The sequence below is a fragment of the Chiloscyllium punctatum genome, chromosome 5 (genome assembly GCF_047496795.1).
Source record: "Chiloscyllium punctatum isolate Juve2018m chromosome 5, sChiPun1.3, whole genome shotgun sequence".
Lineage (NCBI taxonomy): Eukaryota > Metazoa > Chordata > Chondrichthyes > Orectolobiformes > Hemiscylliidae > Chiloscyllium > Chiloscyllium punctatum.
The window spans coordinates 56,582,927-56,610,702 of record NC_092743.1 but is presented as its reverse complement, the minus strand read 5'-3'; the positions used below and the strand labels follow the sequence as shown (position 1 = coordinate 56,610,702).

Here is a 27,776-nt window from a genome sequence, read left to right as displayed (position 1 = left end):
GCGCGCCAGAGAGCCAGACAGAGCGCGAGCGAGCGACAGAGAGAGAGAGAGAGAGAGAGACAGACAGACAAAGAGACACAGGGAAATTAAGAAACAAATTTATAAGGAGATCTCAGTTATTTGTCAGAATAATGGGGGTTATAGCACAGAATTTTAACTTTCCAAACATAGACTGGGACTGCCGTAGTGTTCAGGGCTTAGATAAACAGGAATTTGTTAAGTGTACACAAGACAATTTCCTGATTCGGTATGTGGATGTACCTACTAGAGAAGGTACAAAACTTGACCTACTCTTGGGAAATAAGGCAGGGCAGGTGACTGAGGGGTCAGTGGGGGAGCAGTTTGGGGCCAGCGACAATAATTCCATTAGATTTAAAATATAGTGATGGAAAAGGATAGACCAGATCTAAAAGCTGAAGTTCTAAATTGGAGAAAGGCCAATTTTGACAGTATTAGGCAAAAACCCTCCAAAAGCTGATTGGTAAAGGGGTGGCTGGAAAACAGGAAGCCTTCAGAAATGAGATAACAAGAGTCCAGAGAAAGTATATTCCTGTTAGGGTGAAAGGAAAGGCTGGTAGGTATATGGAATGCTGGATAACTAAAGAAATCAAGTGTTTGGTTAAGAAAAAGAATGAAGCATATGTCAGTCATAGACAGGATAAAAATCACCCAACACCAGGTTATAGTCCAACAGGTTTAATTGGAAGCACACTAGCTTTCAGAGCGACGCTCCTTCATCAGGTGATAGTCACCTGATGACTTTGTGCACCACAGTCCAACACCGGCATCTCCAAATCATAGAAGAGAATAAAGGCAATAGGAGTGTATCTAAGGGGGAAATCAAGAGGGCAAAAAGGGGACATGAGATAGCTTTGGAAAATAAAGGAGAACCCAAACGGTTTTTACGAATACATTAAAGGTCAAAAGGGTAACTAGGGAAAGAATAGGGCCCCTCAAAGATCAGCAAGGCAGCCTTTGTGTGGAGCCACAGAAGATGGGTGAAGATACTAAACAAGTATTTTGCATCAGTATTTACTGTGGAAAATATAGAAGGTAGGAAATAGATGGTGACATCTTGCAAAGTGTCCATATTACAGAGGAGGAAGTGCTGGGTGCCTTGACAGGCATAAAAGTGGATAAATCCCCAGGACCTGATCAGGTGTACCCTAGCACTCTGTGGGAAGCTAGGGGAGTGATTGCTGGGCCTCTTACTGAGATATTTGTACCATCAATAGTCACAAGTGAGGTCCCAGAAGACTGGAGGTTGGCTAACGTGATGTCACTGTTTGAGGGTGGTAAGGACAAGCCAGGGAACTATAGACCAGTGAGCCTGACGTCAGCGGTGGGCAAGTTGTTGGAGGGAATCCTGAGGGACAGGATGTACATGGATTTGGAAAGGCAAGGACTGATTAGGGATAGTCAGCATGGCTTTGTGCGGGGGAAATCATGTCTCACAATCATGTTTGAGTTTTTTGAAGTAACAAAGAGGATTGATGAGGGCAGAGCGGTAGAGGTGATCTATATGGGCTTCAGTAAGGTGTTTGACAAGGTTCCCCATGGGAGACTGGTTAGCAAGGTTAGATCTCATGGAATCCAGGGAGACCTAGCCATGTGGATATAGAACTGGCTCAAAAGGTAGAAAGACAGACGGTGGTGGTGGAGGGTTGTTTTCAGGCTGGAGGCCTGTGACCACTGGAGTGCCATAAGGATCGGTGCTGGGTCCACTATTTTCCATCATTTATATAAATGATTTGGATGTGAGCATAAGAGCGATAGTTAGTAAATTTGCAAATGACACCAAAATTGGAGGTGTAGTGGATAGCGAAGGTAGTTATCTCAGATTACAACCGAATCTTGATCAGATGGGCCAAAGGGCTGAGAAGTGGCAGATGGAGTTTAATTCAGATCAATGTGAGGTGCTGCATTTTGGGAAAGCAAATCTCAGCAGGACTTATACACTTAATGGTAAGGTCCTAGGGAGTGTTGCTGAACAAAGAGATCTTGGAGTGCAGGTTCATAGCTTCTTGAAAGTAGAGTCGCAGGTAGATTGGATAGTGAACAAGGCATTTGGTATGCTTTCCTTTTTTGGTCAGAATATTGAGCATAGGAGTTTGGAGATCATGTTGCGGCTGTACAGAATGCTGGTTAGGCCATTGTTGGAATATTGCGTGCAATTCTGGTCTCCTTCCTATTGGAAGGATGTTGTGAAACCTGAAAGCTTTCAGAATAGATTTACAAGGATGTTGCCAGGGTTAGAGGATTTGAGCTATAGGGAAAGGTTGAATAGGCTAAGGCTGTTTTCCTTGGAGTGTCAGAGGCCGAGGGGTGACCCTATAGAGGTTTATAAAATTCTGAGGGGCATGGATAAGATAAATAGACAAAGTCTTTTCTCCAAGGTGGGGAAGTCCAGAACTATAGGGCATAGGTTTAGGGTGAGAGGGGAAAGATATAAAAGAGACCTAAGGGGCAACTGTTTCACACAGAGGGTGGTAAGTGTATGGAATGAGCTGCCAGAGGAAGTGGTAGAGGCTAGTACAATTGCAACATTTAAAAGGTATCTGGACGGGTATATGAATAGGAAGGGTTTGGAGAGACATGGGCCGGGTGCTGGCAGGTGGGACTAGACTGGGTTGGGATATCTGGTTGGCATGGATAAATTGGACCAACAAGTCTGTTTCTGTGCTGTACATATCTGTGACTGTACAACTAAATCATTATTTGAATTAAAATTATAAATGCAGTGATTTTCTTTTTCATATTTTCAAACATTTTTTAAAATCAAAAGATGTTTCTTCGTCTCACATTGCACCATTTCAGTTATAAATATGAAGACTATATGTTCTGCATCATCTTTTCAAAAATACATGTAATCCTTCGAAACAAAAAAACTGAGGCATTTCAAAAATACCTTTTCCTGCACCAGTACAACATTACTTTATCATATCAATTGCTCATTAGCCTTAGAACTAGTGTATGTCTTAAAGTGGTTATTCCTTGAGCTGTTCACCACATATGACTTAATGGAATTGCATTTAATATAGTCCACTCAGACCAGTAAGGTTATTACCATTAAGTTCAGCAAGAATCTGGATTAATTATGTGTACAAATCTCTTCATTCACCTGGACAACTTACACATAACAAATTTTACAAACTTCTTGAGAATAATTGAGCAAAATGGCTATGCTGCCTGTCCAAACCTACAACCAAAAGCTTAGTGGAGCTCTGCTGTCCTGTTCTGGACGCTAACAAAGTGCCCTTTATGGTGGTTGTCACTCAGGAAATCACTATAATTCCAGCACTGATCCACCTTAGGCCTGGATGGAAGGGGTTTAAAGAAAGCAATCCTACCACACAAGCCACTAAACATAAAAAGACAAAAAGTTCACATTCCTTTTTGCCATTAGCCCAAAGTAATTCTTCCCTAAGATTTCCTGAGCTACCTTTTTAGCAACCACTGCTGATTTCTTAAGAACCACCAGCTCGGCCAGTTAATTTTTTTGGAACACAAGGACTACTCCTGACCTTCAGAGGGTACTGTCTCAGACTTATGCTTGTATGGCCAATTATAGGATTTAATTTGAAACCTTCAATGACAGCCAGCGGAATCTGGTATGAAGCCTGTCTGGAATGTTTTTTCAACTGTAACAATATGGTAGTGTATAGAAGATGGGCGGTGTGTTTGAGAAGGGATGTATATCATGAACATTGAGGGCAGATTTCCTTCTTTCTAGCTATTGAAAGTCCACATTTAGAATAGTTATCCAGGCAGTGAACAATTAAACAGAACTGATGTTTAAATAAAAATACTAGAGAATTCTAAAGACTGGTCAGATACTCAGGGTTGGATCCTATCGCAAATCATGGGACTCCAAGGTCAGGGTCAATTGGAAACCTTGAGCCAGTACTTGCTGATCACCTAACCACCAATACAATATTCCCATTTCTTAAATAAAGGAGGCCTCTCCATTAGTAACGTTATTTGCTGCTGGCTAAGAGGACTACATTGGGTTCTGCTGATGCACATGTAGATTATCAAGCTGTGTGCAGACCCTAGGTATATAAACATCAAGTGTCACTGGTTCCATCTCTAGTGTTACAAAGGACAGACCTGAGCTCATTACCATGGAATGTGCCAACGAGTCGGACTATTCCACATCACCTGTCTCTCAAGGAAAACAGAGAGAAAAAAAACACTTTTGGCCACAAGTCCATCAAACAGTGGTCAGCACATAGCATCCTCAAAACCCTGCAGCAAAGAGGAGATTGTTGATTCTGTCAGGTGGTTCCCAGAGCAGATACTCAAAGTCATTTGGTAGACCGTCTCATCTCCAAACGTTTCCATCAAGCACCAAAACATTGCTTGGCTTGTGGTGAAAAATACACTACTTGTGAGATCCTTCATGTCCACCCAGATTCTCTGCTACCAGGCTGCCCTCAAAGCAGCTGTGTTTGGGGGTGGGGGGGGGAGGAGAGAAGAGAGAGAAAAAGCACTGTCACATGTGTAAGCAAAGGAAGTCTGAAGAGATGCAATGGTTTTTGGCCAGGTTCATCCCAAGCAGCTGTGACACAGGTGTCTGTGCTCTACAATCTGTTCCCCAGAATATACACTGATGCAAACATCAACTTTGCCTGGAAGATCATCAACTTGGTCAATGATGCTCTTTGGTCTGTCCAAAACTTGTTGATCTTTCAGTGTGAAGAGTTGACCTTGACAGAGTGTCGCAGTCTGGCATATTCCAAAGTCCTGGATTACATGCAGAAGGACGCACTAAAACTTGGGGCAACTGCCAACAAGGCACAACGGGGAAAGTCCATTTAAGGCCTTTCTGCCAAAGTACAATGGGGGCCTATTCGGTTATCGAACCCTCCCAGTACATCAAATACATGTAAATAGTGTCTTGCATAAGAGATACCTTTGGGTTTGTTTTAACTGCAAAGTCAAACTCTAATATTTGTTTGTTTGTTTTCCAAATACAAAGACTGAACAGAACTGAACTTCTTTAGTAACAGTGTAAGTATTTTTTATGAATAAAATATATTTTTGCAAAAACAAATGAGAATCTCTAGGACACCTCAACATTGAGAATGGAAGGGCATGCAGAAAAGTGAAAATGAGAATGTAATACTGGCATTTATTGGAGGTCTTGAATGCCTTTATTTGTTGCATGCCGCTGGAAAATATCCCTAGTGGTGGAAAGGCATCCCGATCCAGCACCCACCTAATTTTCTTGCCCTTCTTCACAGCACATTGGGGCTGGGAAATTGCAGCTGTAAATAACTAAATTTCAATTTTACTTAAACATAATTTCTTTAATACATAGGATGACAGTTCAGAATCTAGCTTCATTTAGGTTTACATTAATAGTTGAAAGCAAAAATGAAATTTACTCTTCTCAAAGCTGTAGTCGTTCAAATTCTGATTTATAGTATGGAACTACATCCATTATGATGAATCCTACGATATACCCTTAGATTAAGAATTCAGTAACAATCAGTGGTTCTTCACACAGTTCCCAAGATCATGTGCACGACTTTGCTGCATTTGTCAGGTTTTTCTAAAAAATACTGCATTCAAATTTGAATAAAAATTGAAATATGTGGATGACTTCCCAATAGACAAGAGTCTATTCCTTATTTGAAACTGGAGAGTATCCTATTCATGATAATGAAGCTGCTTTGGACCAGATGTTGTTATTTATTTATGTGAACGATTAATAGTTTACTCAGTTACAAAATATGTCCCGATATAAATGAAATTAATAATTTCTGAGAATTAGGCAAATACGGAATCTCCAGCATGGTTTCCAAACACAAACCTGAAACAAACAAAGCTAACTGTTTCCCATATAAGTACACTGTATAGATTAATAAGGGTGTAGGTTTGCTCACTGAGCTGTAGGTTTGATATCAAAAAAGTCTCGCTTCCATTTACATTTTCCTGAAATAACTTTCACATTCAGCCTGATATCATCAGAAAAGCCATTAAAATAAAATGAAGGAAACCATAGAAACCATGTGCTGTTGAAGTCAAGAGAACGGTAAGATTAGTTTCTTACAAAAGGACCATTCAAAACCTATAATTAAAACCACTTCTTGACTGCTGCTTAAAGCATATATTCTTAAAGTAACCAAATCTTTCTCCTGGAAGAATTCCCGACTGCTAAATAGAAAGAACAAAATTAGCACAGCTGTGTTAGTCAAACCAGTCCCTTAAGGCAAGAAAAGGCTCAACTATTTTTATGATGGAAGACATCCACTCAATAAAGCCTTCACTCACCCGGCTCCAAGCCCAAAGGATGAAGATGTTCCTGGTTGAGTAGCACTGATTTGAATGGCAGCTACATTCTTTTTTGTTTAAAAATAAGATACGTAATTCAAATAGAATAGGTAAATTTTTTTTAACAGAGCCATAATTCATTTTATTTGGAAATTGGAACAGTAATTGTACACATAATATTTTCTTTAAAAAAGTGATCATCTGGTCTTGGTAGTATCTTGAAAGGATATTTAACCCTAATCATGGCCATAAACTAGGAATCTGCATTTTCACTAAAAGAAAATACCAGCTTCTTCTCTCTCCAACTAACAAAAGTTTGGGGAATGAAACTTGGAAGGGAAGAATTTCATTCGCTTTATTACACCTTCTAACAGTCAACTTGACCACAGCAAAAATACTTGGGAAAAGTGGATTCAGCAAGAATGTTTTTGATTTTGGGTGCGAAACAGAAAACAGATGATTGCAGAAGAGCAGGCTAATAAATTCCCACTCTAACCTGCAACAAGCTGATTTCCAAACACACAATATGAAATTGACCATCAAAACATAAGCTTTTGTGAAGGGAGTAGCTTGTCAGCTTTGTCTACCATTTACCTTTGTTGGGAAAAAAAAATTCCACATTCTCTCATTGCTTGATTATTTTGCACATCAAAAACTTGGGACTTGAATGCACTAATTTAACATGCTTTCTGCGGTTATGCATTTTAAATCTCACGATGTCTAGGTTTTGTTACTGACTTTTTAAAAAGTCAGAGTCATAGAGATGTACAGCATGGAAACAGACCCTTTGGTCCAACTCATCCACACTGAAGAAATTTCAGAATTTAATCCCTATCCGATTTACCAGCATTTGGCGCATATCCCTCTAAACCCTTCCAATTCATATACCTATCTACAAGTCTTAGAATCAGCCCCACCACTTCCTCTGGCAGTTCATTTCCATACATGCACCTCCCTCTGCGTGAAAACGTTGCCCCTCAGGTCTCTTTACTATCATCCCCTTCTCACCCTAAACCTACATCCTCTAGTCATACACTCCCCCACCCCAGGGAAGAGACTTTGTCTATTTATCCTATCCATGCCCCTCATGATTTTATATACCTCTATAAGGTCACCCCTCAGCCTCTAACATTCCAGGGAAAAACAGCCCCCAACTGTTCAGCCTCTCCCTATAGCTCAAATCCTCCAACCCTGACAGCATCCTTGTAAATTTTTTCTGAACCCTTTCAAGTTTCACAACATCTTTCTGATACGAAACAGACTAAAATTGCACACATTATTCCAAAAGTGCTAACCTATGTCCTGTACAGCCTCAACGTGACCTCCCAACTCCTATACTCAATACTCTGACCAATAAAGGAAAGCATACCAACTAGCTCCTTCATTATCCTATCTACCTACGACTCCACTTTCAAGGAGCTATGCACCTGCACTCCAAGGTCTCTTTGTTCAGCAACACTCCCTAGGATTTTACCATTACATGTATAAGTCCTGCTCAGGTTTCCTTTCCAAAATGCAGCACCTTGTATTTATCTAAATTAAACTCCACCTGCCACTCCTCAGCCCATTGGCCCATCTGGTCAAGATCCCATTGTAATCTAAGGTGACCTTCTTCGCTGCCACTACACCTCCAATTTTGGTGCCATCTGCAAATTTACTAATTACAACTCCTATGCTCGCATCCAAATAATTTACATAAATGACGAAAAGCAGTGGAACCAGCACCGATCTTTGTGGCATTCCACTGGTCACAGACCTCCAACCTGAAAAGCAACCCTCCACCACCATATTCTGTCTTACCTATGAGCCAATTCTGTACCCAAATGGCTAGTTCTCCCTGTATTCCGTGAGATGTAACCTTGTTATAACAGTCTCTCATGGGGAACCTTGTTGAACGCCTTACTGAAGTCCACTTCGATCACATCCACCACTCTGCCCTCATCAATCCTCTTTGTTACTTCTTCAAAAAACTCAAATCAAGTTTGTCAGACATGATTTGCCACGCACAAAGCCATGTTGGCTATCCCTGATCAGTCCTTGCCTTTCCAAATACATGTACATCCTGTCCCTCAGGATTCCCTCCAACAACTTGCCCTCCACTGACATCAGGCTCATCGGTCTATAGTGTTCTGACTTTTCCTTACCACATTTCTTAAATTGTGGCACCACGCTAGACAACCTCCAGTCTTCTGGCACCTCACCTGTGACTATCGATGATACAAATATCTCAGCAAGAGACCCAGCAGTCACTTCCCTAGCTTCCCAGAGTTCTAGGGTAGACCTGATCAGGTCCTGGGGATTTATCCACTTTTATGGCTATCTAGACATCCAGCACCTCCTCTTCTGTAATATGGACATTTTTAAAGATGTCACCATCCTTACATTCTATATCATCCATGTCCTTCTCCACAGTAAATACTGACACAAAATACTCTATTAATATTTTCCCCATCTCCTGCGACTCCAGATGCAGACTGCCTTGCTGATCTCTCTATTCTAGTTACCCCTTCATCCTTAATATATTTTTAAAAACCCCTTTGGATTCTCCTTAACCCTACTGGCCAAAGCTATCTCATGTCTCCTTTATGCCCTCCTCATTTCCCCCTTAAGTATATTCCTACTGCCTTTATACTCTTAGGATTCACTCGATCTATCCTGTCTATACCTGACATATGCTTCCTTCTGTTTCTTAACCAAAACCCCAATTTCTCTAGTTATCCAGCATTCCCTACACCTACAGGCCTTTCCTTTTACCCTAACAGAAATATATTGTCTCTGGACATTCCTTACATCATTTCTGAGGGCTTCCCATTTTACCACTGTCCCTTTACCTACGAACATCTGCCCCCAATCAGCTTTTAAAAGTGCTTGCCTAATATCTTCAAAATTAGCCTTCCTCCACTTTAGAACTTCAACTTGCAACAAAAGTCTGCAAAGTACCCCGGCATTTTAAAATGCAATGCCTGAAGAAGCCTGGAACAAATGTTGGAGAAGCAGCTGGGACAGACCTCTCAGAAAATAAGCAAGCTAAGTCTTAAGCTTTCAATGAGCTATATGCCTTTTTTTAGCTTGGTGCACAATCTGACTACAAGACTCTGCGAAAGATACTGTTACAAGTGCTATGCACACACTTGAAATATGTTGTCTGCCTAACCTGATTCAGAAAAAAAAAATCAATAACTGGAAATGGTCATTAATTCGACTCTTTGTAATGCAGAGGTCCAGGAATTTCATGTCAATAAATGTACCAAAAAAGAACAATTCTTCCCTTTGGCAATACAGTAAGTTTGTCATCGGTACCTTTTTACATAAATGAGTTGAACTAAGTAGTTGTTCAGCTCAATGATAAAAATGAAAACATAGCATACAATTTGAGCTTCCAGAAAATCCAAAGACAATGAAGCTGGGTTTCTCTATTCCACTGCTGTTGTCACGTCATTATAAACATTAAAGAGAATACAAGGTGAAACATGGAAGATGGTATGTATATGGTATTAAGCTAGTATTTACATATGAAGATTAAGACATTTGTCTGATCATTCTTCCTAGTGGGTCCCTAAATACACCCTTTCCTTCATTTGAATATCCCAACTGCCCTATCCAGTATTTTGCCTCATCTTCGATTTTGGAAATCCTGGCATAACTATTTAAGCTGCGCCCACCATCATCACTTGATGGTAAAAGGTCCCATTACATATAGGACTGTTTGAGACTCACTGTGCCAGGACTTTCACTTAGCAACTGTTCAACAAATAGGCGCAGTATGTTTGAGTAGCATTGAACTGTGCCACAATAACTAGAATGTTTTTGTCTACATTAGTGGCAGCACCCTCTTCTCGGACACTGCACTGGTTGCTTCCTAAAAAAAGCCAGGCTCTACAGGTCATCCACACAATCTAAAACAGAGTCAGATCTCAGAGAGTTGCATGATTGGCTGCACTTGCTCACTCAGTTTTCACCTCCTGGCAGGTCAGCCCTGCACTACTTTCTAGGGTGGCAGTAGGCCACCTCACACTGGACATACCCTTAGATTCACAACACTAATCACTCCAGGATTCTTCGTTATCCAATTCTACTTCATCTGAGGCATCACACATCGACACTTCAGGTTCCCCAATGTCACTGAGTGTGCTGCTTGCCTTCACATTGTCCAGCAGACTCCTGGCCTCAAGCAAATCCCTTTCATAAGCCATTTTCCAAAATTCCCTCCTACTGGTTCAACAAAATTGATGTGGTCACCTGTGTCCAGCCACTTGACAACTGCATAATCCAGGATCCCAGACATCTTTAATCTTATTTTGACCCTTGGTATTTCAATTTTGGAGAAATACCTTTGCATGACTTGGAAGTTCAATCAGTCTTGCACTATTTCAATATTTTTCTCCTCACTGCTTAACTGTCTTTGATGCCAAACTGAAGCTTGCTTAAGCCAAACGAGATACATAGCACCACAATTATGGATTTGGTATCTTCCAGACAGCATGGTAAACCCAAGGAGATGGTTTGTCAAAAAGATTCAATCTCACCCAAAGAAGAGGTAGTCTGAAGAATAGCTTGTTGATGTTGCAGTTGCTATTATAAGCATAAACTAGTTTCGGAAGATATTTCAGCCATTTTTGTTTCCTGTCTAGAGATAAAGTATGCAGTCATGCAGAGGGATTGACCCATTCATATTGTCCATTACTCTGAACGTAGGGCATGATGTGCCTCGTGGAAATGCTATAGACCTTGCAAAGCTCCTGTGGGATCTAGTTCAAAGTTATGTCCTGATCACATGCAATACCAAAACAGACAAACCAATTAGTATATCAATACTCTGGCTTGGGCAGTGGCATAACAATCATGTCACTAGGCTATAATATGAAAGCCAAGATTAATGTTCTTAGGAAATCTCAGATGGTGAAATTAGAATTTAATAAAAACACATGAAATGATGTTAACAATAACTGCAATCACTGTCAAATTTTTGGAAAAATGCATGCGCCCTTTGTGAAAGAAAATCTCTAATTGGCTTGGCTTACATTTGACTACAGACCCATAGCAATACAGCTAATTCCCATCAAGGCAATAAATTCTGGCTTAGTGATGTTCTCATCCCACAAATGAATAGAAATAAAGCCTTTTAGTCATGATGGAAATGGCCTGTGAACTTGAAGATCTCCATCAGTACAAGAACGTTGTCAATCCCCTTACCAGTGATGACCTGCCTACCCCTGCCTAATCTGAAGGAGGGATCCACAATGCAGTCGATCAATTTCAAGGAGACAGAGTGACCAGGTCCTCTTCTTCAGCTTGAATGTACATATAGAAGCACTACTGTAGCTGTTGCAGGTCACTGCTGTTCCCAAAAACCATCATACCTCAAATACTCACTGTAGTTGTCTGTGATCACTTCCCATTATTTCCTGACTAGCTTTCCTGCATACATATTGCATGATTAATGTCACTTGCTCCTTAATATAGAGGCCCTGAGACAATATATCCAACAGTACATCCTAATTTAGTCTTCAATTGCCAGATCATTGCGCATTTCCCATCTTGCCCAAACCTCCCTCGCTTCCTACTCATCAACAAGTTGAATATCCAGCCAGGGGTATGCTTACTTCTTCCATAAAACCAAGGAAATACACATGGGGCATCTCTGCTTGAGTTTGGCTTCAAGGCCTAATTTCCTCCATTATGAGCCTCCAAGATGAGCAGCCTCAGCCTCCCTCAGAAACAATGCCTGTTTCAACTCTTGCACAATCCACCTCATCTTGGAAATTGACCTTTTAATCTCAGCTGTCATGACCGATGCAAACGTTTTGGAGTTCTGCCAACTAAGCCAGAAATGTAACATGAGAATTAATACATGGATAGTCCGAAGATTATGAAACAGGATTTTATTTTACATACATTGGGTCATTGTAATACTCAAGGGAAAACAAAGTTAAACTGGAATACATTGTATGCATGTGGAAGTAAACCAGTGGTTTATATCTGGTTGAGGAAATCTTATGTCTGTCTGTTCCTTTTCATGTCAGGCCTCCTGCTCCCAAAGACACCTTTTCCTACAAAGTCCATTAGACTTCCCCAGCTGTTATGCCCAATGCCCTTCTTCACTGTTGCCACGTGCTGTGTGGGGGGGTGGGAGAGAACCATTACACAAAGGCACCAGCAAATAACTGCATTTTGGAATGTTATCATTTAGACAGAAGCATGCACCATACCAAAACATTACCTATTAACCACGTGCATGTGAAACCGCGGTCGAATTTCTGTTGCTCAATTTTTCTATTTCATCTTTTTAATGTTGGTTACACTGGTGGCTTCAATTATACTTCTTCTCTTCACTGTTTACTTATAACATTCTGGCAAATAAAATGGCATATGTGGCAAGTTATTCTTCTATCCACCCAAATTCATTGCAACTGAATTTAAATAGTACACAGTAAATGCAACTTTCCCAGTCATGAGTGGGATGGTCTCCACTCATTTTAAAATCTAAGAGAGATAAACAAAACCCTTTTTTAACTGTTTACAAAAGATACAAGTACACTGCAATGTTTCTGCATTAAATCTTTACAAATTAAGTTAAAAATCACTACATACATTTTCTTCCTCTGTTTCCTGTACAAAGAATGCTTCTCCATTATCTCCCAACTTCATGTGCAGATCTACTGGATCGCCATTAATCTCGATGTCAATCTGAAAATTCCATTATAGCACTAATTAAATCTGACATCACTACTGGAAAGTCAAAACCATTTCTCTACATAGGTAACTTTACAAATTTCACATGGAAACACCTATAAAAGCAAAACAGATTCATAACAGTTTTTACCTGTCAACTTTGAACACAATTAAACATGAAGGTTCTTTGCAGAGAATTATAAAACTGGATTTTGCAACGCTTCAAGTCAACATCAGAGCCAATAGGCTACTTCTATTGCAGATAGCACATTACAAATTACATGAAGATCCACAAACTCATTTATACTGATACAGATTTTTTTGTTCACTCCTGTTAAATGGCTGTCACTGGCTGAAGCAGGATTTCTTTCCTATCTCTAATTTCACCTGATGACATGGTAAACTGCCTTCTTGAACCACTACATTCCACTTGATGTAGGTACACCCACAATGTTGTTGGGCAGGGACCCTCAGCATTTTGATACACTACCACCAGAAGAACAGTGATATATTTCTAAGTCAGGATGGTGACTGGTTTGGAGGAGATCTAAGAGATGTTGTTCTCTTGTACCCACTGTCCTTATCCTTCTTGTGGAAGTGGTTTTGGACAGTGTTGTCTTTGAGGAGCACTGGTGAATTTCTGTACCACATTTTATAGATGGCACACAGTAGTGCTACTGAGTACCAATGGTGAATGGAGTCCATGCTTCTGCATGTGATGCCAGTCAGGTGATTTGCTTGGCCCTGGATGGTCTCAAGGTTCTAGAGTTGCTGGAGTTGCACTCACCCACAAGTGGGGAACACTATATTAAATTTCTGACTTGTGCCGTGTAGATGGTAGAGGCTTTGAGCAGTCAAAGAGTTACTCATTGCAGGATTTCTAGCCTCTGACCAGGTCTTCATGTGGCTGATGGAGTTCAGTTTCCAGTTAACAGTAATCCCAGGGTATTGATCGTGGGAAATTCAGCGATAGCAATGCCATTGAATATCAAGAGGTAATAAGTTGTCTTTTTGTTACAGATGATCATTGCCTTCCCCTTGTGACATTAATGTTATTTTTCACTTGTCAGCCCAAAACCTGGATATTGTCCAGGTCTGGCTGCATTTGGATATGGACTGTTTCAGTAACAGAAAAAATTACGAATGGTGCTGAAGATGCTGAACTTCTAACCTTATAATGGAGTGAAAGCTTTGATGAAGCAGCCGAAGGGAGGGGTATCAAAAGAGTGAACGGGCTACTTCTGCTCCTATTTTCAACAAAATATTGCACAATCTTTACTACTGGGTTCACTTCATTGTCTAGGTGTTGCCTTAAAAACAGTAAAGTACAACTACTCTCGAGCTACAATTATTTAAAACTCATTTGCCTGCTTAAAGTATCATATTAAGTAATGTGATAAACTAGTGCACATAAATTAATCCTTTAAATGTTGGTAACTTTTCAAAAATTACCAATTAAGAAACAAACTTTGTAGTGAATGAAACCTTTGAAGAGCAGGTGTGCATGCTGGAATGGATAGAGATAGAGGAAGCTGATGTGCTGGAACTTTTGTCAAACATTAAGATTGACAAGTCACCAGGCCTGGACCAGATTTGTCCTCTGATGCTTTGGGAAATGAGAAATGCAATTGCTTTGCCACTTGCGAAGATCTTTGCATCCTCGCTCTCCACTGGAGTCGTACCCGAGGGCTGGAGAGAGGCAAATGTAATTTCTCTCTTCAAGAAAGGAAATAGGGAAATCCCCATCAATTACAGACCAGTAAGTCTCATGTCTGCCGTCTGCAAGGTGTTAGAAAGGATTCTGAGGGATAGGATTTATGACCATCTGGAAGAGCATGGCTTGATTAAATGCAGTCAACACGGCTTTGAGAGGGGCAGGTCATGCCTCACAAACCTTATCGAGTTCTTTGAGGACATGACTAGAAACGTTGATGAGGGTCGAGCTGTGGATGTGGTGTATATCGACTTCAGCAAGGCATTTGAGATGGTTCCCCATGGTAGGCTCATTCAGAAGGTCAGGAGGAATGGGATCCAGGGGAACTTAGCTGTCTGGATACAGAATTGGCTGGCCAACAGAAGACAGCGAGTGGTAGTAGAAGGAAAATATTCTGCCTGGAAGTCAGTGGTGAGTGGTGTTCCACAGGGCTCTGTCCTTGGGCCTCTACTGTTTATAATTTTTATTAATGACTTGGATGAGGCGATTGAAGGATGGGTCAACAAGTTTGCAGACGACACAAAGGTTGGAGGTGTCGTTGACAGTATAGAGGGCTGTTGTAGGCTGCAGCGGGACATTGACAGGATGCAGAGATGGGCTGAGAGGTGGCAGATGGAGTTCAACCTGGATAAATGCGAGGTGATGCATTTTGGAAGGTCAAATTTGAAAGCTGAGTACAGAATTAAGGACAGGATTCTTGGCAGTGTGGAGGACCAGAGGGATCTTGGTGTGCAGGTACACAGATCCCTTAAAATGGCCACCCAAGTGGACAGGGTTGTTAAGAAAGCATATGGTGTTTTGGCTTTTATTAACAGGGGGATGGAGTTTAAGAGTCGCGAGATCTTGTTGCAGCTTTATAAATCTTTGGTTAGACCGCACTTGGAATACTGCATCCAGTTCTGGTCGCCCTATTATAGGAAGGATGTGGATGCTTTGGAGAGGATTCAGAGGAGGTTTACCAGGATGCTGCCTGGGCTGGAGGGCTTATCTTATGAAGAGAGGTTGACTGAGCTCGGACTTTTTTCATTGGAGAAAAGGAGGAGGAGAGGGGACCTAATTGAGGTATACAAGTTAACGAGAGGCATAGATAGAGTCGACAGCCAGAGGCTATTTCCCAGGGTAGAAATGGCTAACATGGGGGTTATAGTTTTAAGCTGGTTGGCGGAAAGTATAGAGGGGATGTTAGAGGCCGGTTCTTTATACAGAGAGTTGTGAGAGCATGGAATGCAGTTGTGGAAGCAAGGTCATTGGGGATAGTTAAGAGACTGGACAAGCACATGGTCACAGAAATTTGAGGGTGCATACATGAGAATCAATGGTCGGCACAACATCGTGGGCTGAAGGGCCTATTCTGTGCTATGTTCTAAGTTCACTCATCAGTATTTGGTAATAACAAGATAAAGTTACCAATTAAACCATTTGGCAACGACAAACACTGAACACGCAATATTCATTGACTCATGGTTACTCCATGTTAATTTGCTAGATCAAGTTGAGTTTTAATAATCTGAAAGATGAATAACACATTTAGTTTACAGTATTTACAGTGGGCGGCACGGTGGCACAGTGGTTAGCACTGCTGCCTCACAGCGCCTGAGACCCGGGTTCAATTCCCGCCTCAGGCGACTGACTGTGTGGAGTTTGCACGTTCTCCCCGTGTCTGCGTGGGTTTCCTCCGGGTGCTCCGGTTTCCTCCCACAGTCCAAAGATGTGCAGGCCAGGTGAATTGGCCATGCTAAATTGCCCATAGTGTTAGGTAAGGGGTAAATGTAGATGTAGGGGTATGGGTGGGTTACGCTTCGGCGGGGCGGTGTGGACTTGTTGGGCCGAAGGGCCTGTTTCCACACTGTAAGTAATCTAATCTAATCTAATCTATTCTTTGAGTACAGAACACAATAGATTTCAATTCAGGAAAACTCTGCATATTAACTTCACCAAATATCTGGACAGGCCAATGTTTACGTAATATGCGAAACAAAAATAAATAGTGTCATCCAATTGCAAAACTATGTTCTTAATGCAAGAATTTTTGCATAATTAGCAATCATTCTTATTCTTCCAATTTCTTTTTAAGAATTAATTGGATTAGTTCATTAGTTTGCTATCAGGACTAATGTGGGCAGCTACAACTGTCAATTAAGAGAATAACAGTAGTTGTTAATGCCAAATTCTTAATCCTAAAATGGAATATTTCCAAATCTTTAGTTCAATTTGTTTCTGCTCATTTTTACATCAATTCAGAGGTATACAGCAACAAACAGACCCTTCGGTGTAACTAGCCCGTGCCAAACATATCCCAAAACGAAACTAGTCCCACCTGCCTCATCTTGGCCCATATCCCTCCAAATTTTTCCTACTCATGTACTTACCAGAATGTCTTTAAACACTGTTGTTGTGCCCACATCCATCACTTATGCAGAGTTCATTCCACACGCACACCACCATGTGCACAAAATTTGCTCTCATACTTTTTAAATCTCTCCCAAATCACCTTAAAAATGTGCCCTCTAGTCTTAATTCCCCATCCAATGAAAGAGTCACCTCCCATGAACCCTATTTATACCCCTCAAATTTTATAAACTTCTATCAGGTCGCCTCGCAATCTGCTACACTCCAGGGGAAAAAAAAAAGGCCAAGCGCCTACCCAGCCTCTCTTTTTAACTCACCGATTTTCTTCACCGATTTTCTTTCAATTTTACTGTATTATTTAAAACAGAAAAATAAAAATGCTTGTTCGGTGTTTGCTTTCTAGTGATTCTAGGGTTAAAAAAAAGTTTCTCAATGATTGGAAAACCTACCCCAAAGGCATGCAGGGAGATTACCAGGTTAATCTTTGACTTTTAGTCGATTTGTGCACAAACACTTTATACTAGCTTTCATTCTATCAAACATGGCATTTATATGTTTAGAGTATCTGACTGCTTAGTGAAAGACCTCAGTAGTAGGACCAATCGGTCAATTTTCTTCCTTTGCCAGTTATAGTGCTCTTCTACCATGGCCGAGTGGAGCGAAATTACTTAACACTAGAAGATTTTGATTGTCAAATATTTCATCTTTTGTTTTGCATACTATTTTCAAAGATTATTCTTTTAGCACCTCTAACTTCAATGCAAAGGATAAGCCTTGGAAAGTTTCAGCTTTTAAAATTATAGATAACTATTAAACAGGCAATATAAAAATAAAAATCTTATGGGATCTGTAATTCTAAAACAGAATTGTACTCTGAGATTAAACAGAATTGCAGTGTTATGGTAGACCAAATAAGATATTACAAGATCAAGGTGACTCAAGTTCATTCAACCCTTGTTAGCAACATCTTTTTAAAATCGAATTATAATTAGAAGCTTACCACATTTTCCTTCGATCGAAGTACCCCCAACTTTCCAAATCGAACATGAAATGGTGAGCACTGGTAAGTGCCATCCTGTTGTTGGACGACAATCACATCAATGCATCCAGAGAGTGTTGCAGGATTCAATCCTTTGTACAATTCCTTAACTGTTACCAGTAACTGTCCAACATAGTTCATGGTTTGGGACTGGAAAAATTAAAAAAAAATAATAACATTGCACAAACATTCTTATAGTCAAATGAACATTTTTGAATAATTTGAAGTTTACATATTTTATTATTAAATCTTGAGCATATTGTAAGATCATTAAAGGCATTTACTTCAACCAATTCACTTTTATTAATGAACAATCGATCCAACTGTAATTTGATCAATTTTGCAATGAGGATTGGAATTTCATTGATTGACATTACAGTTTACAGTCCAATTAAATGGATAAAGCAAAGTACCTGAGAGCAAACATGTCATTTACAAGCGATTGAAAACATGAAATTACCTGTTTAAACCTTTCTACGGAAAGCATGGACTAAATAATTTGCACAGTTTTTTTTAAATAGCAATCTTAAAAACAAAACACAAGCAGTCTTTCATTATGAAGTCAGTAAGTGATACCCAAATGGATAACTTCAACTTTTTCTATCAGAGTCAGAGATGTATAGCACAGAAACAAATCCTTTGGTCCAGCTTGTCCATACTGACCAGTTATGCTAACCTAACCTAGTCCCATTTGTCAGCACTTGGCCCATATCAGTCTAAAGCTTTCCTATGCATATATCCATCCAGATGCCTTTTTGCAATTGTACCAGCCTCCACCACTTCCTCTGGCAGCTCATTCCATACAAACACCAACCTTTGAAAAAGTTGCCCCTTAGGTCCCTTTTATATCTTTCCCCTCTCACCCTAAACCTGTGCCTTCTACTTCCGGACTGCCCACCCCAGGGAAAAGAACTTGTCTGTTTATCCTATCCATGCCCCTCATGATTTTATAAATCTCTTTCAGGTCACCTCTCAGCTTTCGTGCATCAGGGAAAACAACTCCAGCCTATTCAGCCTCTCCTTAAATCCTCCAACCCTGGCATCATCCTAGCAAATCTCTTCTGAACCCTTTCAAGTTTCAAACCATAAACTAAATCACTTGGCCCTAACAAAACAAAAAGTCAAAGCAACATTTTGTGAGTCTAGCCTGAATTTACTCCTCGTTAATTGGGAAGCACAATGTTTCAATACAATTCTGTTTGCAATGTCAAACACATTTAAGTTGGCTTTCAACTAATCCAAACGCCCATCTTGCTCACTGCAAATTTCTTTTGCAGTATTCTTTGGAAGTCCACCCATGCAAATATCTAGAATGCATCAAACAGGTATCTTCTGTCCTTATTTTTCATCAGTATAACTTCTGCCTTGTTTTCAAGGTTGTCTACCAGATCTAACTGACCACGGACCTGTGTTTCTAGGGGTTCAATCCGACTGTTGGAGGAGTCAGTCTCTGCAACTACCCCTGCAGCCTGGCACTTCAACTCGTCTGTCCTTTTTCCTAGGTCTTGCAGCATAGCAGATACAGGAGCCAGCTTTATTTTTTCCTAGATCTGCCTCGCCAAGACCTTGAGGTTTGGCCAGCTCCTCAACCAGGGTCTGGTGAGTAAGTAAGCATGCTGCTTCAGAGGGCTGGGCCATGTCCCCAGACCTGGGCAAGCTTCCTTCTTTTTTCAGCATTCCAGCTGCAGGGACAAAAAGGTAAGTAGTAACCTCCTTTACTGTGTTTTTACTCACAGCAAAGTGTTTGGGATTGGTCCTGGCTCTTTCGGGTCGGTGTTCTCTGCAGAGCCCAGCACATGCGATCCTAACAGGACGCCACCATCTTGGAACCCCCCCACCAATTGTTGATGTTTGCTGTTTTGTTATAGTCATTTGCAAAATCGATCAGTATCAAATGTTAAACGAGACAATGTTTTACTTCAAATATTCTTGACTGTTATCTGTAAAATTGCAGTAAAATAATCCAAAACCTTTATGCAACTCTTTTAGGCAAAGGAGGTAGATACTGGTTTCTGCTCATATGTTTACCTGACTGAAGTTTGATTTTTCCCCTATTAATGTGAACTTGTCAATAAGTCTGATTTGTCCCATATTGTTAACAGTGTGCACTAAATCAAAACCTTCAACATAATGGGTGTGAGGTTTTTGATCATAAATGGACAACACTCCATTTGCTTCTTTCAACTATGAGGAAACAGCATGAAAACTAACTCATTAGATTCCCAGATATATTATTGCTGGCATTATGTTTTGCTTGCTCAAAATACTCTGCTTTTAACCCACATTCAAAGTTAATCAAATACCTGTACGTGCAAAAATAAATCCAAAATCTTATAAAAGCAGAGAGCATGACCATAGGAGGTATTCTCCTTGCTTCGACATGCTTCCTAAAATTTCTTTAGTTATATGTGATTAATTATTGGTATTGCTGCTGGTTTCTTGTAGTCATTGGAAAAATCATAGTTAAAATAATTTGCGTTCAGTGTATGAATATTTGAATGGATAACCATGGTACATGTTTTGCATTTTTTTAAAAATCAAATAGTGATGTGTATAGTTTCTCCTTCCTCACCTTCATTGTGATCATGTTCTAAACTGTTTCATATTCTGCCATTATGGATAAGGAGGAGGTCACTGACTTGGAAGTCACCAATTAGTATCCAAGCTGTACAACTCTGCAGTACGTTGAGATTCAGTGTGCTGTCCTTTTAAATCTTTTGGCCTGACCGGATTGCCAGGGATCCCATTAAGTCACAGAAACTTTGGCTGCATTAAATGTTAACCATTTGTAGGCATTCTAAGTTGCATCGAAAATCTTGAGACGAGGGAGAGGTTACTCAGTTTAAGTGTCAACTAGTATATCAGCCCTCGTGTAAAGTGATTTTGTTGAACTGGGTTGAGAACAACTTGGATTTATTGACTTGCCTTCAATTTGTTCAGTCTCTGAGCATGGCTGAGAGGGCATACCATGTTGCTTAGTCAGTTTGGGTGAAATAGGAGATCATTGGATTGGACTATAAGATTATAAAAGCAGAAGTAGGCCAGTGACATGATGGCTAATCTGATAATCCTCAACTCCACTTTCCTGCCTTTTTTCACATTGCACTTGATTCCCTTTAATGATTAGGAGTCTAACTCAGCCTTGAATATATTTAACAATTCAACAATTCTCTCTGGCAAAGTATTCCACAGAATCGCCATATCTGGCATGAATGGGTGACTCCTTATCCTCAGATTATGCCTTCTGCTCCTGGACTCTCCCCACTACAGGAAGCAACCTCTCCTCATCTAAGCTGTAAAGGATATTGTATACTTCAATAAAGTTTCCTCTCATTCTTGTAAGTTCCAGGTGTGTAAAGGCACTGGTCTGCCCTTCCAACCAGTCACTGCCATGCTGTCTTTCTGCTCTGTCTCCCTAGAAGGGATTGAGATCAAGAGTCTAGGGAGGTGGCAAGCAAGAATTTGAGCAGTGTCCCAAATGAAGTGGCAGGGGGAGAAAGGAGAGATCAAAGACACATGATGTTGTTGAGGGACTTGGCCTGGGAAGAGAGATCATTACGAAGCATTGCATGGAACAGCGAATCGAAAATGATGAGCAGGCTGCCAAGTGATGCAGTGAGGGAGTTGAAGGGTGGAGAGAGTTGCCAACTATAGCGAAGACTGTGTCAAAGGGGAGTACGGTTTGCTGATACAAGGTTCATGGTGCAAGACGAGTGGGGAGCAAGTTGGCAAGTGCAGTGGCAAGGTGCCGTAGGTGAGAATTGATTGCCGAGCGAAGTCAAGGGGTTGAAGGAGGGTGAACAGGCTGCTGAGTAAAACGACAAGGGGATCAAACAATAGATTAGGCTTCTGACTTAGCGTTGGTCATAAGGGAGAGTATATTGTCGAGTAAAGCAGTGTGCAGGAGAATGGGCTGACTGGAATGATGTTGTGCACAAATGTGTGTGTGGAACCGACACCAGCTTCATGTTCCAGTCACACATTGACATTGGAGGTAAAAGTCTTGTGGCAGAAGAAGCACTTTTTTTTTTTCCATGGATCACAACTGCAAGAGTACAGAAGGGGAGCTTGCATCTATCATGCTTGCACTGAACTTTTGTTTTGCAATATTGCGGAATAATTTCTGCTGCCATTCTGTTTGTTTCATGAAAGTTTGCCTGCTATTCAGTTAAAGTTGCACCTTTGATGTGATTGTGCAAACATAACCTTTGTTTTTGTTGAAATTGTGCGAATATCTTAAATTTCAGTGTCATTCTGATCCCGTGCGATGATGCTATCGCACAATTTTAATCCCAGAATGAAATCTGGCCTAACAGATATTTTATTAAATTGAGCATGGCAATCTTTCATCAACAGCGTTATGAAGCAGCAATTAGTCTAGGTTCCATAAGGGCCGCTCTGTTCCTGACCTCATTACAGCCTTGGTTCAAACATGAACAAAAGAGATGAATTCTCGAGGGGAGGTGAGATTTGACAGCCCTTTACATCAAGGTTGCATTTGACCAGGGTGTGGCAACAAGGAGCTCTAGCAAAACTGGAATCTTGGGGTATCCCGGGGCAAATTCTCTGCTAGTTAGAATTGTACCTGGCTCATAAGAACAGGTTATGGGTGATGGAGGTCAGTCATCTTGGGTCTAGGACACCTCTGCGGGAGTTCCTCAGGGTAGCGACCTTGGCCCAACCATCTTCAGCGACTTAATTGACGGCCTTCCCTCCATTACAAGGTCGGCAGTGAGGACTTTCGTCAATGATTGCATAATGTTCAGTACCATTCGTGACTCCTCAGACACTGAAGCAGTCCATGGTCAAACACAATAAGACCTGGACAGTATCCAGGTATAGGCTGCCAACTGGCAATTGCACCACACAAATGCCAAGCTCTGACCATTTCAAACAGGAGACAATCCAACCACTGTCCCTTGACATCCACAATGAACATCAATTGACCAGAAACTCAACTGACCTCCCCACATAAATGGACTGGCTATACGTAGAAGTCAGTGGCTAGGAATACTGCAGCGAGTAACTCACCTCTTGACTTGGCAAAACCTGTCTGCCATCTACAAGTCACAAGTCAGAAGTGTGATGGAATACTCCCCTTTTTTTGTTTGGATGGATGCAGCTCCAACAATACTCAGGCTTGACACCATCTTGAACAAAACAGCTCACTTGATTGGCACGACATCCACATGCACCCTCTCCTTCCTCCCACCTGTGCTTGGTAACAGCAGAGTGTTCAGATACATTGTAGAGATTCACCAAAAATCCTTGGACAGTACCTTCCAAAACCACAACTGCCTCAATCTGGAAGAACAAGGGCAGCACGTAATGGGAAGACCACCTGTAAGTTCCCCTCCAAGCCACTCAACACACTGACTTGGAAATAATGTAATCACCATGTCTTCAGTGTTATTGGGTCAAAATTATTGAATTCCTTTCCTGCGGGTCATACTACAGCAAGTGCTTTGCATGGTTCATTGCAGGCAGCTCACCACTGCCTTCTCAATGGCAACCAGGAGCAGGCAGTAAATGCTGGCCATCCAGTAATGCCCATGTCCCATGAGTGAATAAACAAGTACACCAGTCTACAGGTTTGGCTTTAACCATAAAGCAGAAATTTATTATGCAAACTAAAATGAAACAAACCAAGCTGTCTGTAAAATTTACTATTGTATATAAAATAAAATGCCCAATACCAACATTTTTAACTATAAAGTAAAATCCAGATAAATTTTCCTTTCTTAACAAAGTCATTGGTTGTCTTAACTGCTTTCAGTTCAGGTCCTATGTAACCTTTTCAACACTCAAATGAGATCTCTGACTTTCTCAGCTTTGAATAACCAATACCGATTTCTATCTGCAAACGCCTGGTATGAAAATTTTTAGAAAGTGAAAACCTTTACTGAGTTAATTTATTTCCTTAACTGCTACTTAACAGATTTCTAAGAAGTATCTTTTTTTCAAAAATCAAAAATTCGTTATATCAAAAAAAAGTGACTTTTCAGAAACTCTTGAATTAAAAATGTCCATCCCTCTGCATGGACTTCAAATAAACCACTGTCCAAAAGCTTTTAAACAAAAGTCCTCAAAAAAATGGTAATGTAATAGCAGCAACACGAAGTTAGTCAACAGATAAGAAGTGTTTTCATCTGATATTGATATTCTCTGTTGTCTCTGAAAACTATGTAGGTTTTTCCATGACAATAAAGATTTATTAGTAATTACTAATAGTGCTTGCAACTGTAATTAAGTATTTTCTTTCCTATTTGCAGGACTATCATTGGGGCTTAAGCAGTCACTTTGAATTTGGGTTCAGCTAAAACAGACTTCATTTTACAAGAGTAAGCCAATTTTATGTCAGATTTCACCAAGATGTCTCTCTGATACAAAGTCAACATGGTGATGCACAGTTTTAATTTTTGCATTCTCTTATAATCTTTTTTCTTGTTACATCTTGTATTCATTGCATGATTTCTCATACAGGAGATGATCCTTTTTTTTAAAATGCTGTCCATGCTTAGATTAGATTACTTACAGTGTGGAAACAGGCCCTTCGGCCCAACAAGTCCACACCGCCCCGCCGAAGCGCAACCCACCCATACCCCTACATCTACCCCTTACCTAACACTACAGGCAATTTAGCATAGCCAATTCACCTGACTGTGGGAGGAAACCCACGCAGACACGGGGAGAACGTGCAAACTCCACACAGTCAGTCGCCTGAGGCGGGAATTGAACCCGGGTCTCTAGCGCTGTGAGGCAGCAGTGCTAACCACTGTGCCACCGTGCCGCCCAAAGAACACTGTGCTCTGCAGGTGTTCTTTGATTTCCCCCAAGCACTGGGAATGGTTGTTCTTTGTCATAGGGTCATAGAATCGTACAGTACAGAAAAAGTCTTTCCTCTTATCAAGTCTGTTCTGTCAAAGCTACACCAAGTTTAAACTAGTCCCACCTACTAACCCTAGCCCCATAGTCTTGAGTATTATGACACTTCAAGTGCTCATCCAAGTTGGTTTTAAATGTTGAGAGGTTACTTTGCTCAACTACATTTCAGATCTCCACCACCCTCTGGATGAAAAGGTTTACCCTCAAATCCCATCTAAACCTCCTGTCTTTGACCTTTTTAATATTATGCCTCCTTTGTTATTGACCCTTCAGCTACACTGCTTTCTGTTCAGCTTGTCCATGCCCCTCAAAATCTTACACACATTCTATCAGGTCTGTCCTCAACCTCTCTCTCCATAGAAAACAACCTGAGCTGATCTAGCCTCTCTTAGTAAACAAGGTGCTCCATCCCAGGCAACTTCCTTGACTCAATCTCTGTTTGCATACAGACACACCCCTCCCCGGCACAATCTCATCCTTTGTACAGTGCAGAGACCAAAGTGTGCACAGTACTCCAGCTTATTATACAGTTCCAATGTAACATCTGATCCCTTTAACTTATGCCTCGACTAATAAAGACAAGCGTCCCAAACGTTGCCTTAGCTACCCTATTAACATGCTACCACAGGATCTCTCAGCAAAAAGACAATAGTAGAATAGGAGTAGCTGCAATTGGGATTAGGGAGACCTTGATATTGTTTTTGATTTATAACTAATAATATCCTACTTGCTACGCTAGTTCAATTCCCTCCTGTAATTGGTTTATTGTTTACTTTCTTGTCATTTGTTGGAATGTGCATTGTTGGCATACCAGAGGGCAAGAAAGGTGAGCACCAGTGCAGTTCTTAGAGAAGTGGTTCCCAGGTTCCTTGGTTTGAAGGTTGAGAATGGAAGGCTAACAATTGAAAGAGCCCACTGGATTGCAGCACAAAGTCATGTGAGGATCAGCGCCCATGCCCTGCACTGGTGAGGTTTCATCATTATAAAGACAAGCAGAGAGTCATGGAAGCCTCTAGAGCCCAGCAGAAGGATTCAAGGGAGTTGGTATGTAGCGGGTCCAGGGTCATGTTTTTTTTAAAGACTTCGCGATGGCAGGTGGTCCGGAAAAGGAAGTACTACGATGGCGTCGTGAGATTGAGCGCGCTTGGGATCCAGTATCCTTTAAAGATATCCAGCGGTGCTTTGGATCAATCATAATGGATCCATACATTTGTTCGACTCGCCAGAGAAAGCAAAAGAACTTTGTGGACACGTTGACTAAAGTCGAACGGCCGAACAGGTGAAGAGGACAAAGCTGTTCAAGTTTGCTCTACTTTAGAAAGGACTTAGAGGAGTCTCCTTTCCAGTAATAACTTGCATGAAACTATGTCCAGGTTGGATAGAGTATTTATCTTTAATCTCTATGTTAAAGGATGGGTGACATGTTTATTTTTAGCTTACTTGCTGATAGCACTAACTTTGCTTTTGGGTTTTTTTTTCTCTACAAAGTGGTCAGCGTACATAATGCGACCCGAGATGGTAAGAGTTGAGAGGGCAGTTGGGATTGTTAACAGGGTTGTAGGGGTGTAGGTACTCCCTTTGAATGGAGGAATTTACCCTCCAATCAGTACCTTTGGCAATTTTTGTTTTTCTGTTTTTGCTGTACATAGTTTTTGCAACTTTTGCAGATTTGTTGGCTGTAGTTAGTTATTTTAGTCTATGTAGCTTTTGGGTTTTGTGGATTATTTTGCATTAAAGCTCGGTGATATATAGCTCAGGTTCTTCCTCTATGGAGTCCAAATTGTACTATAGAAGATTTATGGTTCAGGATACATTTAAAATGCACTTGGAATGTTAAGAGGGGTCATTCACCTATCAAGAGAAAGAAGGTACTTTCCGGCTTTAAAAAAGGTTGAGGGGGTGGATGTTGCCTTTTTACAAAAAAAAAGGCACGTGGATGATATAGAGCATTTGAAGCTGGGGGATATGACCAGGTTTATTTTTCAGCTTTCAACAGGAGTAGAGGGGTGGCCATTTTTAGTAAGAAAAAAAATATCTCCCATTTAGGTTATTAGAGTGCATTAAAGACACACACGGGAGATTTATAATCCTTAAAGCTTTGATACATGGGGAAAGAATATACAATCTTCAATGTTTATTGTCCCCCAGCTCACCCCCTTATATTCTTGTCAGACAGACTTTCTAGACTAGTTAACCTTGCATCTCAATATATCATCGTAGGAGGGGATTTCAATTGTCTCATAGACCCCACAGTCGACAGATTGCCCAAATGCCTGCCGATATCTTCTTTGCAATCTAAACAATTAAAGGGATCTGAATGCTTAATTGGGGTTGGTAGATGTTTGGAGGCACCTTCACCCTACTGGCAAGAACTTCACATTCTTTTTGAACCCACATAAATGCTATACTAGCATTGATCTTTTCCTGACCCCTACAGCTCTTCTGGGCGGCACGGTGGCACAGTGGTTAGCACTGCTGCCTCACAGCGCCAGAGACCCGGGTTCAATTCCCGCCTCAGGTGACTGACTGTGTGGAGTTTGCACATTCTCCCAGTGTCTGCGTGGCTTTCCTCAGAGTGCTCCGGTTTCCTCCCACAGTCCAAAAATGTGCAGGTTAGGTGAATTGGCAAAGTTAAATTGCCTGTAGTGTTAGGTGAAGGGGTAAATGTAGGGGAATGGGTCTGGGTGGGTTGCGCTTCGGCAGGTCAGTGTGGACTTGTTGGGCCGAAGGACCGGTTTCCACACTAAGTAATCTAATCTGGGCTCAGTGGCGTCATATACAATTGGCAAAAATCACTATTTCCGATCATGCCCCAGTGTGTTTAATGATTAAGAGTAA

The 27,776-nt window shown here is 41.0% G+C and overlaps 1 protein-coding gene across 3 annotated transcripts in view; it reads right to left on the bottom strand.

The window, feature by feature from the left end:
• lpin2 (lipin 2) overlaps positions 1 to 27,776 on the bottom strand; it is a 121,516-nt gene that overhangs the window by 67,235 nt on the left and 26,505 nt on the right. For 2 of the 3 annotated variants that reach the window (XM_072570378.1, XM_072570377.1), the window contains exons 2-3: positions 18,015 to 18,203; positions 12,871 to 12,966 (exon numbers count right to left, since the gene is read on the bottom strand). In XM_072570378.1, the coding sequence (XP_072426479.1) occupies positions 12,871 to 12,966; positions 18,015 to 18,194 (276 nt within the window). In that variant the 5' untranslated portion in view covers positions 18,195 to 18,203. Of the gene's footprint in view, positions 1 to 12,499; positions 12,519 to 12,870; positions 12,967 to 18,014; positions 18,204 to 27,776 lie in introns of those variants that run through there. The other variant, XM_072570379.1, reaches the window with a different exon arrangement.